The 15,671-nt window shown below is 37.0% G+C and overlaps 1 protein-coding gene across 2 annotated transcripts in view; it reads right to left on the bottom strand.

Moving 5' to 3' along the window:
• LOC306879647 (syntaxin-8-like) overlaps positions 1 to 15,671 on the bottom strand; it is a 104,676-nt gene that overhangs the window by 44,883 nt on the left and 44,122 nt on the right. For both annotated transcript variants that reach the window (XM_079432785.1, XM_079432786.1), the window contains exon 7: positions 5,591 to 5,692. In XM_079432785.1, coding sequence (XP_079288911.1) covers positions 5,591 to 5,692 — 102 coding nt within the window. The remainder of the gene's footprint in view (positions 1 to 5,590; positions 5,693 to 15,671) is intronic.

Below are 15,671 nucleotides of genomic sequence, written 5' to 3'. Positions count from 1 at the left end.
CTTAACATTTTTAAATCCTCAACCAAGTCTATTGGATAACACAATTTAGGTATGTTTCTGAATTAAAATGTTCAAATACTGACTGGTTTGCTAATGTTATCTGATACAATAGCTACACCTCAGACTGCGATTTAAAATTCTTAAAATTACATTTCTGATCTAGAAATAAAAAGCATGACATATTACAGACAGCAATTCTGTGTTATTAAACAAAAAAAATAAAAATAAATTTAAAAAAATAATACATATAAATGGCAAATTAACTCAACATATTTTGTTAATATGAAAAGTCCAAAATGTTCCTGATTTTAACATAACATTTGATAATAATTAATGAATTTAGAATTTGTTATAAAATCTGGGAATTTGGGGAAATTGCACCTTTCCTATTCTTAAGTGAATAATGAGACATAATAAAAACACTTACAGCTACTGTTATAAAATGTATCCATTAAACTAGAATGACAATATATTTTCACCTTTCATCCTAGAAAAGTTACTCTCAGATCACCCATATACATTTTTTCAATACACACATTTTCTGCTTGTCTCAAGCGTGCCTAACTTCAGTGCTTCCTTTGTTTGTGCAAACTCTCTAACATAGCAGATGCGCCATCATCTGTCACGTCTTTTCAAAACATGCTTATCTCAGCTAATCAGACAGGATTTTAGACATATGCGCTGTTCGTCATGGACATTGGCTGGTACTGTATTTGCAGCCTGATTCAGTACTTTAGTTTACATTTCTCTCATAGTTTGGCTCGGCGGCTGTGTGTTCCCAGTGGAGATCACAGTGCCAGCTGGCCTGCACTGAGGCACAGGGCAAAAGGAAGCTGTGCTGAACTAACTTAAGCTGGTATTATATAAAAAAAAGACCTACCAAAGCCTGCTGCGGGCAGGGTGTGAGTGAGGAAATAATTTTGACTGTAACAAGGAACAATGTCAGATTTTTTGAGAACAGACCCCTATCCCACTGGAAAATTCCACATTTATTTAAAATAAAATTGGCAGGAGAAGTGAAATATCACCAAAAAGAAAAAAAAAGGTCTTTCAATCTCCACTGAGCTGGTAAACCTGTAGAAAGACATTTTACAAGATGAAAGGAAAAAGTTTTACTCTCCAAGTGAAAATGATCTTTTCTATATTAAATGCCAAATAGTGAAATGTCATTCAGATTTAAATCAGCCTAAAGAACGTTTTGTAAAACAAACCATCATTCACACTGTCAGACTTCTACGCTTTAAAGTGAGCTTCACACCCAGGCTTGTCTATTTGCTCCTCTTTTTCACCTCTGCCAAACTGTCACAGTTCTAGAAGTCATCAAATAAGCTCTGTAACCCAATCACGCTGCCCCAATGACAAATAGATTAGTGTGCACAGAGGGCAGAAGACCTGTGTGGCCACCCAGGGGGCAGAACAAAGGACACACATTCTTCCCAATTGTCCTTTATTTATTTAAAATCAAAGCCGAGGGAGAAAGAGAGACCTGTGAGGATCTAAACTTCAACTTGTCATATTCAGGGGCTTGAAGACTCAAAACATAAGCCTCAACTTCATTTTACTCAGTTTTCTGACCAGATAATTTCCCTCTGCCTATCAATGTTGTTCCTAATAGCCATTTTTTCATCTTTCCAAAGAGGACAGTTGTAAAGTATTTGGCTGTAGAATGTAAACAAATTAAAAGCTAATTACGTGAATGAAATAACATCAGACTTCATACATTACAATATGACGACACATTTGGCTATTATTTCGGCATTTGACTGCAGTACTAAAATCTGACGTAAACATGAAGTCATACGGTCTATATCTATATACTACCATTCAAATGTTTACGGTCAGAAAGATTTTTGTCAGTAAAGGCAATTTATAGATTATACACAACAAAATAAAAAAGTAATCTCAAATAGACAATAGCTAGAAAATTAGAAGACACTTACAGATACAACAGAACAACTGATATTATATGCAAAATATCCTCTTCTAGAACAAACAGCATAATGTGAACACCCATATAGTCCGAAAATAAGACAAATACAGGAGAGAGATACTCTATAAACATGGTATTCCCACAGAAGAGAATGATCAGACAGCTTTAAAAGTGTTGTGGCATGTTATTTTTCAACATTTTTTTCCACAAGACAAAGACAAATGTCAAACAAAGTTGGGAAACGTGAGGAGTGAAGTGAGTCAGGGAACACAAGTTGAAAGAATAGACCAAAAAAAGTGGGGTACGGACGACAAGGCAGTGAGGAATTTTTCCATTCATCAACCCCCCCTTCACTGAATACATGAATATGCTTAGGTGTTAAAAGCAGACACAGGACGAGAAGACGAGGGGTAGAGAAATAAAGGAGCGAGAAAGAGAATCAATGCAAAACTCTGCAACTCTGGCCTCCGGCTCTGGGATCTGCAAACAAACTTCAGTGTGTAGAGTCCTCTGGACAAACAAATGGAATTGTGTGACATTAGAGGAGCAGGACCAAGCGCTGCAATGCATTTATTTCCCAGGACAAATCAAGATGGATCTTTATTAGACAATTAGGAGTGACGTAGTCAAACTGGCTCTCATAATAGAAAAATTAATGGTTTTATTATTCACACCCTTCACATGCTCATGACCATAATAAAAATGAATTCATGACCAATTTCATATCTACAAAAAGCTAATTAAAAAAATATTGTCTTGATATCATTTGAGATACAGAACATTTCTGGAAATAAAATCTCTACCATCTACCTGTCAACAGCAATGACAAAAAAAAAATTATATGCCATGTTCAACATTTGTCAAGTGTATAACCAGTTTACTGCATTGCAAATAACATCACATTTCATGAGAAAGAAATCTCTTTCATGTACTTAAGCTTTACTCTGAAAATTGCATAAACCAACTTCCTCTCACTGAGAAAGAAGCTTTTCAGCATCTGAGGCCTTGCTTTCTCTTTTTGCTTAGTTGCACTAAACACAGCATTTGTGTTATTAGAAGCTCTAAACTAGCAATTCTGTGCATTGAAGCTCCAACATGACTTTCTCTGCAAAAAAGCTCTAACACATAAAATCTGCCTTCTGCATCGCAATTAACATTACATTTCATGAGAAATAAACATCTTTCATGTGTTAAGCTTTACTCTGAAAATTGCATAAATCAACTTTCTCTCACTGAGAAGCTTTTCAGCATCTGTGGCCTTGCTTTCTCTTCAATTGCTTAGTTGCACTAAACACAGCATTAGTGTTCCTAGAAGCTCTAAACTAGCAATTCTGTGCATTGAAGCTCTTACATGACTTTCTCTGCAAAAAAGCTCTAAAACATGAAAATCAGTTTACTGCATTGCAAATAGCATCCAAAGCAAATAACAAATAACCAAAAAGGTTTGTAGTCAGAGCAGATTTGTTGAACGTCTCTCATTCCCCAAAGACACCAGCATTACAGTGTTAGTTCACCCAAAATTGAGCACATGCCAACATTTACTCACCATTATGTTGTTTCAAACCCTTATGGCATGGAACAAACATGAGATGAAGTAGGATTTTATCTTTTTATCTTTAGCAGACTGTTTAAGCTGCTCTTTGAAAACTATGCAATATATATATATTGAATATTCAAGATCCAGAAAAAATAAGCCTTTGAAGCCATATGATAGCGTTGTGTGAGGAACAGACTAATATTCTGAAATATTCAAAGAATATTTTATAAATTATATTCATTATGTCAATTCCAGATGCTTCAGGTCTGACAACCCCTGATCACAGTTCACTTTCACGGCACAGAAAAGAGCAGCTTAGATATTCTGCTGAAATACAAACATGAGGGTGAGTAAATAATCAAAGGATTTTGGGGGGAGTATTCGTTTAATGAAGAGCTTAATGAAGACAGATATTTTGTCTGCTGCTCAAGTATGCAGACATGCTTGAACATTTACCACATATGAAATGATTTAAGCGGTCCAGACATGGCTGGCGTGCACAAAACCTGAGAGGCTGCAGTCATTGATCACATCACAGAAAAAGCATTTAAAGCAATAGTTCACCCATAAATTAAACTTCTGTCATCATTTCCTCAACCCCAATGTCGTTCCAAACACACACACACGGAAATTTAAACACTGCATACTGGTCGTTCTTTTGCCTGCATTTACATAAATGCAGACTGGGGAGCTTACAAAGCTTCAAAACGAAATAAATGCTATATAATAACTCCTCCTATGTGGAAGACTATATGTCTTAAGTTATACATGTCTGTATATTCCGTGTCCTAAAGTCATGTGAAAGCTTGAGATCACCGAGTGATTCACACTGAACTAGTCAACCCTGGGTCATTCTAAACCCGGGTAAACAGAATCCTTAGTTATCTTGCTATACACTGCTCATAATTTACCCAGAGTTAACAAATGGAATGCTCATAAAATGATTCCTAAACCCGGTCTTAAAGTTCTTATTTGCAGTGTCAGTTTCATTAAGGAGACAAATGCGGGACACAACTTGTTTACATAAAAGGCTCTAGCACTGCACATCCTCATATTATATACTGCTGACTGTACTATCAAGTTTTTCCTCAATGGATTTTTCTGACTATAAATATAAGAATGAAATTTTGTCTCTGTCACGCCAGTTGACGCATTTGATCTGCCACCTTTTGACATTTTTCCCCTCAAATACTGACAACGCACAGTGTTTCCGTGACTGTCCAAAGCATGTGAATATGAGGCACATGATTGGGTGTCTGTTGCTAAGCATCTAGCCATAACATTCTAACACTGCATCTAAATTACAAGAGTGAAACGTACCTATACCCAGGATTAAAAGCAGGGTTTAGAATAATGATAACCCGGGGTTAAGCACAGTGTGAAACGCCCTTCTGAGTTGGGCTGGGTGGAATATAGAGTTTCTATGATATATCAATAGATTGTTATAGGATGAGGCAATACAGCTTATAGCAATATACAGTTTAATGTTACGAGTGCATGTGGAAACCGAGTGAGCAGAAATGAAGCACAAACAGAGAGTGCAAAAAAACAGGAGTGCACTAAAATATTATATTATTAAATAAATATTATTATTTTGTGCTCCACAGAAGAAAATCATACAAGTTTGAAACAAGTTTTGAAATGACATTACTAAATAATGAAATAAATTGTAATTTTGGGTGATTTCTCTCTTTAACATCAGACTAACAAAATGAGATCACAGAAGAAAGTACTCTGAAGTATACAGATGTAAAATACTGTATAATGTCTTGCAGAACTTCCCAGAAATCTGTGTAAATGACCTCTCTAAATGTCTCAGCCTGATCTCACCTTTACTGCAGCTCCAATAACAAACACACAGATCATATGCAGATGGGCCTGTAAGAGCTCACAGCACCATAATGACCGACCATAATGTACAGATCTGACTTTGCCATTTACAGGCAGTAGACTTAAATCCTTTCAGTTCTGCAGATTGCACTAGAAGCAGAAGAGAGGAGAGAAGGCACAGAAAAAGAGATGGCCGTAAATCTGAACGATGGACAGGCTTATTGTTGCCGGGCTCTTGATGCAGAGTACATAAAACCAGGGCTTCAGTGGCTCTACAGAGGCAGAAAACTCACCACAGGAAGCAGACTTGGTGTCCAACAGCTTGACTCTGTGCGTCTCGTTTTTGATGCGGCTGTCCGTCTTGTCCACAAGCTGAGCAAGGTCATCAATGATTTCTGAAATACATAAGCCAAGTCAGTTCACAAGATCAAGTTGAGCAAGGTCATCAATGATCTTTGAAATACACAAGATCATTATTCATAATTACTTCTAAGACTTGCAAATGCAATACAAACATTAAAAACAGTCTCAGTATGCATGATCCTAGAGAGAGAGTGCAGCACGTGACATGTGAAAGTATTCTCCTGCTGTCGTTTTGTGGTGTGTGTGAGGGATTTATAGTGGCCAGAAATGTGTGGTTTGTGTGTGCTGGTAGCTGTGGCTAAACCGCACACCAACTGAGGCCTTATTGACTGTATTAGTATGTCTATGTTTGCTGACATCTGTGCAATTACTATTAAAATATAGCCACAAGTGGCAACAACTTGTGTCCAAGCAGGCTGGACCACAATTGGAAAATTTGAAAGAACAGACCATGTGGCTACAATTGTTGTGGATCAAGTTTTTTTTGTTGCACAGATTTAAGGTTTTCTTAAGTTATAGCGCCCCCTAGTTCAACAAAATTGGTGAAATTTGGCATCTTTAGAAGGTTGTCAAGTTCAAGATAGCACTTGCACCATAGAAAACGTAAACCAAATTTTCACTTTTTGATCAAATGCTTGCATCCTTTGTCTATATGTCTAACACATTTTTGCTTTGTGTGGACTTTAGTCATTAGCAGTCTCATCAAAAAATAAACTGGCTTGTTTCTGTGAAATTATAAAAAAAAAAAATTCATTACCATCTCTAGGTGACACATATGAAAAGTCTTAGAAATCAAACAATGGGGGCGAGTTTAAAAAAAAAAGAAGCAGCTGTTTTTCTAGGTAAATATTTTATTTATATAAGATAAGATCCATTTAACCATTTAATTCAGGGCAAGGGTTCAGAGGAAACATTTTTTTTATATATTGTATTCCAAGTGGCATTAGAGTGATTTCAAAAGTGTAAATCTGCTTATTATAGTGTCCAAAGGATATATAGTGTATGTATACAGTACACACTGTACTACTGATTTTGGGGTCTCTGCGATTTCTGATTTCTGACAAACTCTTTTAGAGCAAAAAAAATAAACAAAGAAGAAGAAAATCAGTACAAACACAACTCATTCCAGCAGCTTTGGTGCTTGGACCTCTAATTACTACTTAAATTAAATTACTAAAATATTCAGACAGAAACAGTTTCAGATTTCCTGGAAGTAGGAGGAAAGTTTATAATCCACTTTCTGAGAGGAAATGTAACAGATCTGAAGAGATACAGACACAGACTCGCTCCTTCTGATGAATGCCATAATTCCACACTCAGTGTGATTTTAGAATTGTATTCAGAAGTAGAAAGAGACAGGAGAGTTTTGGGAGTGGGATCAGGACACAATGTGTCACAAATATGGCATTTAACAAATTTATCTTTTATTTAAACTAAAACTGGACCTTCGATTAAAAATTTAAAATGTATTGAATTCACAGTTTACATTATACTGTACCCATCGCTAGACCTGTGCTACTGTACTTGAATAACTAACCATCTGTATCATGATTTGCAGTGTTTTTCAGTCTGTTTCAGAGTTCTGGAACTAATCCACTATAAAATCATTTTTATGAGGTCTGTTTTATCCTAGAAAATATAAGAGAGTAGGGGCTGAACATCACTGGGAAATGTGCCATTTAGAATTTCCCAGGACAATATGTTGTAGCCATCAGCCTCTGTCACCAAAGCAACCTGCAACTAACTTTATTTCACTGTATTCCTGGAAATTCTCACTCAAGACAATTTTTATGAATGAAAAGCTGTAGCCATATTTTTTATTTATTATCACAGTGTATTATCACAATGCAACATGGAACAAAACTGCATGTTCCACATTGCTTATTGAACTTGTTCATACATACGAGAGGGGCAACATGTAAAATAAAAAAACAAATGCATGATGCAGTGTGCTGAGTTTAAAGCTTTGAGTTTGATGAGAATCCTTTGAGATTTTCCAAACCCATTTTTAAGTGTAAATCTATTATGAGCATTGGTACATTAACTTTGTATCACACACTTGAGAAGACTGCCATCTGAACGGAATCTTCTAATTTTCTTTAAGAAGCTGAAACGAGCAGAACGTGAACTGCAGAGCAAAAAAAATAAAATAAAATGCAGTATCTGACAAAATTAAAAAATTAAAAGAAAAAAGTTAACTGAAGCACAAAATACCATGGACGTTCAATACAATATAATGTATGATTAAATAGAAAGTCAATTGGCCGTTTTGCTTTAATGCAGATCTAGTTGTGTGGCTTCCCTCCGTCCTGCTCTAAAAACACTAACCTTGCTGAAAGGCTCTTTCCAGAGTAGAAAGAGAATGAGTGAAAGAAATGAAGCAGAGAGTGAGAAATAAAAGGAAAGAATGAAACGGAAAGAAAAGAGAGATTAATGAGAAAATGGTTGAAGACAAAAAGAAAGAGGCAGAAAAAAAGGAGAGGGAGTGAACAGGTTGACCTGTAGGGACTTTGAGGTAGAGCAGAACACACACTTGAACAGAAACCACGAATGTAAAAACGAGCCGCTTACTGACAGAATTTCAATACCTAGCAGCAGCGAGCTGGATGTAATTCAGTAGAAACGGGAAGTTGTACGTTTTTTCTTCTGCTTGCTGCCATCAGCCTGCCAACTCAAATAAGCCTTGCTCCACTGTGCAACAAGCGGTTTTGATGAAGCCTGATGAAGAAGAATCTCCAACACATTTCAGACTCTGATACAGAAGCCAAAACAGCCGTCACTCACAGCATTACTGTTATTGGTGGAAAGAGTGCAAGTACCAAAGGTTATATATATATATATATAATGTGTCGTGTCAGCTGATAGGTACAACAAGATATAAATCAAGACCCAAAATGAAGCCAAAAAACACCAATGGAAACACAATACCACTAAGAGCCGCAGATCAAGGCATATTTTGAAATGCATTACAGTCATTTTATCATGGGTGAATGTGCGGTCAAAGCAGACTTTGGTGTTCCATTCATTTCCATTTAAACACATGTGAATAAGGAGGATGGAAACACAAGCATGTGTGTAGAAATCACATCTTTCTCTGTGTAACAACAATATTTGTGACCCTGGACCACAAAACCAGTCTTAAGTCGCTGGGGTGTATTTGTAGCAATAGCCAAAAATACATTGTATGGGTCAAAATAAACTTTTTCTTTTATGCCAAAAATCATTAGGCCATTAAGTAAAGATCATGTTCCATGAAGATATTTTGTGAATATCCTACTGTAAATATCAAAACTTAATTTTTGATTCGTAATATGCATTGCTAAGAACTTCATTTGGATAACTTTAAAGGCGATTTTCTCAATATTTAGATTTTTTTGCACCCTCAGATTTCAGATTTTCAAATAGTTGTATCTCGGCCAAATATTGTCCTAATAAACCATACATCAATGGAAAGCTTATTTATTCAGATTATGTATAAATAAATTTCGGAAAATTGACCCTTATGACTGGTTTTGTGGTCCAGGGTCACATTTAAGATTGTTTACCCTGACCTGTAGATTTATAGAGCAAAAATATGTCCCACAGATTGGCTCCATGTAAAGAATAAGTGAAAGTGAAAGGAGATGATGTGTTTTATGAGTTATATTTTATATAATTTAATTTAAAGTGTATTTGTTATGCTATATCTAACTTTGAGGCTTTTCCACAAGGATGGGAGAGAACACACTGATGACCGCAGTGGTCTGGCCAGAGGCACGGTTGGATGGAGGTGCAGGTTTCCTGGCTACGATACAGACTAGGAACAGGTTCATGAGTATTAATCTGGCAGCTCTGAAGAGATCTGAACACATTTCTGAAGGATGGAAGCCAGTTTGGCAGCAGAGCTTTGATTATGGTCAAAAATGACAGATGCAGCCAGAGGTCAAAAAGTGAATGTTTTTCACTTTTCTTTTTCAGAATTAATAGTTAAGCTCTATTAACAGTTGTAACTACTAGTATACAGTACAACAGTAATATACAATGTTAAACAGACAAAATATGAGTTTCAAAGAAGAAAAAAGTAAACAAATAAAAAATGTAGTAAGTGTAATAGACACTTACTACATAGACACAAACAGACACAAAGTGTAATAGTTGTGCTCATAAGTTTACATGTGCGCACACTTATGAGCACAACTGTAATGGAAAAAAAAATATTCAAAATAATTTCTAACTTAAGGAAATAATGAAATAATTTTAGTTTTGGGGTGAGCTATCCCTTTAAAAACATCTTGTGAAAATCTCTACTTTTACTGTAACAAGAATGCTATACTCTGATGAACTCTCAAACACAAAGGAGAGCTGTGGTGGATGTCAATTCAATCCGTTTCTCTGGTTTTTATAGCGCTTTTATGTCCTTTCTGAAATTTTGTTTATTGCAAAATTTTGTTCATTGCAATTTCATGGAGAAAGAACATAAAAACAAGAGTTCAAAATGTCCCTTTTTGTTTCACACACACACAAAGTCATGAGTTTGAAACAACGTGATGGTAAAACAGATGAACCGTTTACAGCTTATATTGAACCCATAACATTATTTAAAAGGACATTATTTATTTGTCCTTTTAAATAATTTAAGGACATTATTATAAACTTATTGACACATTATTTTCCTTTTGTGATATTGTGCAGTGCTTTGACACAATTTGCATTGTAAAAAGCGCTATATAAATAAAGGTGACTTGACTTGACTTGACTTATTTGAGCTGAGACCGTCAAAGCTGCACGCTCATGTTGCTCCAGGCCTCAGAAGCAGAGAACTGTGTCACATATGGCTTAACTTGAGGCAGCGCGTGTGGTAGGAGAAAATTAGCGTGTCCAACAGGAGGTCCAGAGACCACAAATGTGGACAAAGCCACTGAAATAATGAAGAGCATCATCTGAAGGGGACATACATCAGATTAACGCAGGAGAAGAAAAACAAAGTAATCGAGAGTGTCAAAGAAAAACAGACATAACAGACAGAAGCAAGTGCCCCAAACATAAGGTACGATTTAGCTTCAGACTCTCGTAACAATTCAGTTACTCTCTACTGGCAGCAGTGGACTCATGGGAAAACAGGCCTGCCTGCCGGTTCCCCTCACACAAGCTTGCCATTCCAGTGACATAATTCTCAATTTCCGAACTCAGTGTTTGCACAGATATATGACAGCTGCCTTCTCTGGCTTGGGCTGCAACTATCAGCCACATAACAAAGCAGAGCCTGTTCCAAGCAAGGACTGTTTATTTAAAATGCTATTATACTGAATAAACCTCTAAACCCACATTGTAGAGCACAGACAATGTACATCCACACACACACACACAAACTCAAATAGAGTGTGCAAGAAATGTAAATGTGTGTGAGTCAATGACAAATAAGAGTGTTTGCATTGAAGAAAGGGGGGGGGGGGGTCTAGTTTAAAATACAAGTTCATAAATGTACTTAGCATGTTGCTTTTATAGGGTTTTGAAAAAAATGTCTACTGTTTTCAAGCAAAGAAAACCCAATGACTCTGTCATGTCTTATAGCCATCAAGTAACACTGTAATTTTACATTTTTGATGCTGTGCATACATGGGAGTGTACACATCTGAATCATTTACAAAAACATTATATAACGAAGTAATCAGTAGTCAAGTAAAATGTATTTATACAGTGCATTTCACAATACACAGTTTCAAAGTAGCTTTACAGAAAATCATAATGGTTATAATATTATAATAAACTTTAACTTTTTTATTGGTAAAGTGATATTTTGTCTCAACCAATAAAAAACACAAAGCAACAGGGAAGGAAGGCATTATATGAAATAAACATTTAGATGAAGGTCCCATAAGCACTCGACTTAAACTGCCTTTGTCTCCTAAAACAATACTTGCTAAAATATGTTCGTTCATGACTATTAGGCATTCACAAGGGACAGAAGTGTGAAATTTGGCCCACAAACACCCAAAAATGTTTGAGGAAATCCTAATGTCAACATCGCACGTGATGCTGTAAAAACGTGAACCCTCTGAGAGAGACAGCAATCAGACACAGATGTTCTCGCATATGACCTCATGTATGCATTTTCTTTCTCACCATCCTGCCATCATCTCAAACACTTTGGGTCGCCCCACCTCCAGACCCATCAGAGCAAGCGTCTTTCTCTAAACAACCGGTCGTGATTAGCTTTCATTCTCTGCCAGATGCTTTTCACAAGGACAAACCAAAGCAGTTAACAGGTCCATTTCCGTACCTGCTTGTAATGTGGAATGGGACACTTCCGATTCTGGGAATAATAGAGGGGAGTGATTTGCTCTTGGACCTGAGCCGCCTTTCCAGGCGCTAACTGCCAATCGTTTGAAAAAGTCACTGCAAATCCTTCCGAGAGGCGGTCTGCAAAGGAAGGGTGGATGTTGACAATCCGTGTCCTGTCCTGTCCTCTCTGCCAGTTCTCTCCCACTCTGTCCATCTCTCTCAGCTTACAGAAAGCACTTCCAGTGTTCCCGCTCTATTCCCAAACCAGAGTCTTCCAGCAGTGACTCACTGGAGAGATTCCTCTGCATTCAAATCTGTTTCCTATAAATTAGTCTCTGTTATCAGAACATGTGTCACGCTATGGGCTGATCTTGTGCCTCACTTACAAGCAGAAAGCAGTTGAGCTGTTTCCTACTATCATGAGTTTCCTACAAAAGATTCCAAATTGTGGCTGCTCTCATCATACAGGTGTTGTTTAAACATCACAGGAAGTTGAAGTGCTCTGTGACATTTAATAATTACCAAAAGTATATGTCTGTTACTTGCTCCAAAATCAATATACACCAGCATACACATATGCGGTTCATTTTAAAACAACAAAAATCAACAAAAAACATTTTCGGATGAAATGGGGGGTGAAATCATTGACTGAAACGATGATGTTATCGCTTCTAAGATGATACATTTTGTATCTATTTTGTGCAAATAACATGAAAATTCGCTATCAAATTTCTTTACCATGACTGGTTTAATTTATCACTTGAGAACATGACCCAGACTTTTTTTTGTAGTTACCGGCTTCATGAAAAATTTAATATTTGGTTTTTGTGTTTCAGTAAAAAAAAAAAAAAAAAATTGGTGCATCACTAGTAATATGGAATGGAACTATGATTGATATTATACTAATATGCACTGTTTGCAGATTGCCAACCAGCTTTTTGTATAGTTACAATGTTGGAAGTACAAGTAAATGAACAAAGTGTACTTTTTCTCTGTGTTACACGTCATTTGCATCATCCAATGGACTTTTGACAGCTCCAGGGCTTTTGTTAAAATGACATCAAACTTCCACATTTTTTTTTTTATTCCTGCCCACAGACAGTTGAATCAAGAGAGACTCAGCACAAAATCAAAAGTGCATTATGAATGTTGAAGTTTTTGGCAAAAGGGAATGCCATAGGCCTTTATGTTTTCTTGAGTCATGTAGCAACATTTTCAAAAATCTTTTCAAGTTTTATTAAAAGCCAATCGATTTAACTGTATTCCCCTTTAAAGGAATAGATCAACCAAAAATGAAAAATTTTACTGAAAATGCACATTCCCTGAGGCAAAAAAACTTAATAAATAAATAAATAGTAATACATCACTTGCACACCAATGGATCCTCGGCAATGAATGTGTGTTATTGGAATCACAGTTCAAACAGCTCATACAAGTACCAAAATAATCCACAAGTAATCCACATGACTCCAGTCAATCGATTAATGTCTTGTGAAGTGAAAAACTGTGTTTCCAATAAACAAATCCATTAAGACATTTTTAACTGTAAACCATTGCTTATGGCTTAAATAAAAGTCCTCTATAGAAAAATAAGAGTCCTCCCATTGCTGATCGGCACATTTTGTATGTCTCTCTTAGTGTGTTAAATAAGGAAGACACAAAATGTGCAGAACAGTGGGTCCCCCAAGACTGGAGCTGAGAACCATTGCTCCATCCATAATACTGTTTTCTCCAGAGAGTTTTCTCCAAGTTTTTTTTTGTTGGTGTGTGATGCCATCAGCTGTTTTCCAGCCAATTCTCCACGTCCAATTGGCAGCGCAGCTCATCAACAAGAAAGAGAATGCCGATTGGCTATTCAACTTAGTGAATGAACGCACAAGAAAAAAACTGAATTAAAAAAGCAAACCAATGACGGTGTAGAGAGGGAACGTAAGAACACTTGTTGTCATTCTAAAGGGGCGGTCACACTGCACTTTTCGTTCCATTGACTTCTATTCATTAGACCTGAAACACAAGCTTATGCAAAAAGTTTCACATTTCACTGCAGTCCAAAGTTCAAGCTTAGTGAACTCTGCCTGGCGAATTCACATCACCTCAAACCATGCGACCAACAGGAGATCAATACGTCACAGCATGACCTCATAGCTGAATTAAAAGAACTTACATTTAAAAGGAAAGTGGTGTAGATTACATGTATTTATATTTTAGATGTATTATTATTTGTTGTGCTGAAAAGTTAAGAAGAAGCTGCAGAGTGTGACATCATATCATGACCGTTGCCGCGTACGAATAAATTTTGCATTCTCAAAGCACTGCTTGCTGTGTATGTCCACAGTTCTAGCTGTTCTGGTTTCCCTGTTTGAATGCCGAATACAGACTACTGCCACCTGCTGGTATGGGAGAGTCATGCAAGTGCAGAGTATACATGCTTGTTGGCCGTCGGCTGTAGTTTGTCCGGTGTGTTCTAACGCTAATTTTTTTGCCCCAACACAGGAGATGGGAGAAAATGTGAGGCGACGCCACAGTCGGTTTTCCTCAGCGTTAGTTCTTTGTTGTGAGAGGACCACAGGGGGTTGGCTTTTTCACTGGAGGAAGCATTATTATGGATCATGGACTGGTGTTTTTGGCCAGAAGCGACAGTTTTTAAGTTACAATACCTTAATGACGAATTTGTTCAATTTAAACACTCAGATTTGTTCAGATTTACACTTCACAGGACATTAATTGATAGACTGGAGTCACATCGATTACCTGTGTATTACCGTTTTGTTTTTATCAGGTGTTGGAACTCATTGTGACAACACCCATTCACTGTAGACAATCCACTGGTGAGGAAGTGATGTAATGATAAATTTCTCTAAATCTGCTCCGATGAAGAAACTAACTCATATATACTAAATTTTAACTTTCAAATAAAATTTTAACTTTTGGGTGAACTATTCCTTTAATTGGGACTAAATGATAAATATAAAGGGCAACATAAGACCTCAATCTTGCAGTACAGCAGCATTGGATCATGAGCGACGCTGTGAGCTAGTGATGTCATATGCAATCTGTGATTCTTTTAGAACCCTTGCTACACGGACTCTCATGAATCTGTGTTGAATCTGTGAAACTTGGGTGAATGAATATCTGTGAAACTTGGGTGAATGAATAATTCAATTACTCACAAAAAGACAATTGTTTGGTGCCACCGGCAGACTTGAATGAATAAATGAATACATTTGATGAATGATTTAAAAGATTCAAATCACTCTACTACTGTGAGCAGTACAGCATCTGTCTTGCTCATGTGACTGGGTCACAGGACAACATTTCTAAGGTGCTGGGATCTATCAGGGCTCCCTGGCAGAAATTTACCCCTCTCACCCTGCAAGCCCCACAGGAAGTCTGACTGGGCCTGCAGCCATGTGACTCTGCCAGGGAGCCTGTCACGAAAACTATGTCACCCTGAGAAACCCGTACCCCCCTTTTCCTGCAAAGCCGTTGTTGCCGTAGAAGAGCCCGCTGGGTTGTGTGGCTGTGGGGGCTCATGCGTGTCTGCAGTAAAGAGATCCAGACAGCCGTGCTGTCTGCACCAATGTAGAGTATGGTGCAAAAAATTCAGTTCCTCATCACTATGGTCACTGAACACCTCCAACATAGCCTCTGAAAGAAGACATGAAGTAATGGAACAAAAAGTACTTAAAAAAAATAAAATGCATATTATTACAATGTTATACTAAAACAAATTAAAACAATGGAAACACC

Source organism: Barbus barbus (genome assembly GCF_936440315.1).
Source record: "Barbus barbus genome assembly, chromosome: 13".
In the NCBI taxonomy this organism is placed as follows: Eukaryota; Metazoa; Chordata; class Actinopteri; order Cypriniformes; family Cyprinidae; genus Barbus; species Barbus barbus.
The sequence above is the reverse complement of the archived record's forward strand: the minus strand, read 5'-3'. Positions and strand labels throughout refer to the sequence as shown.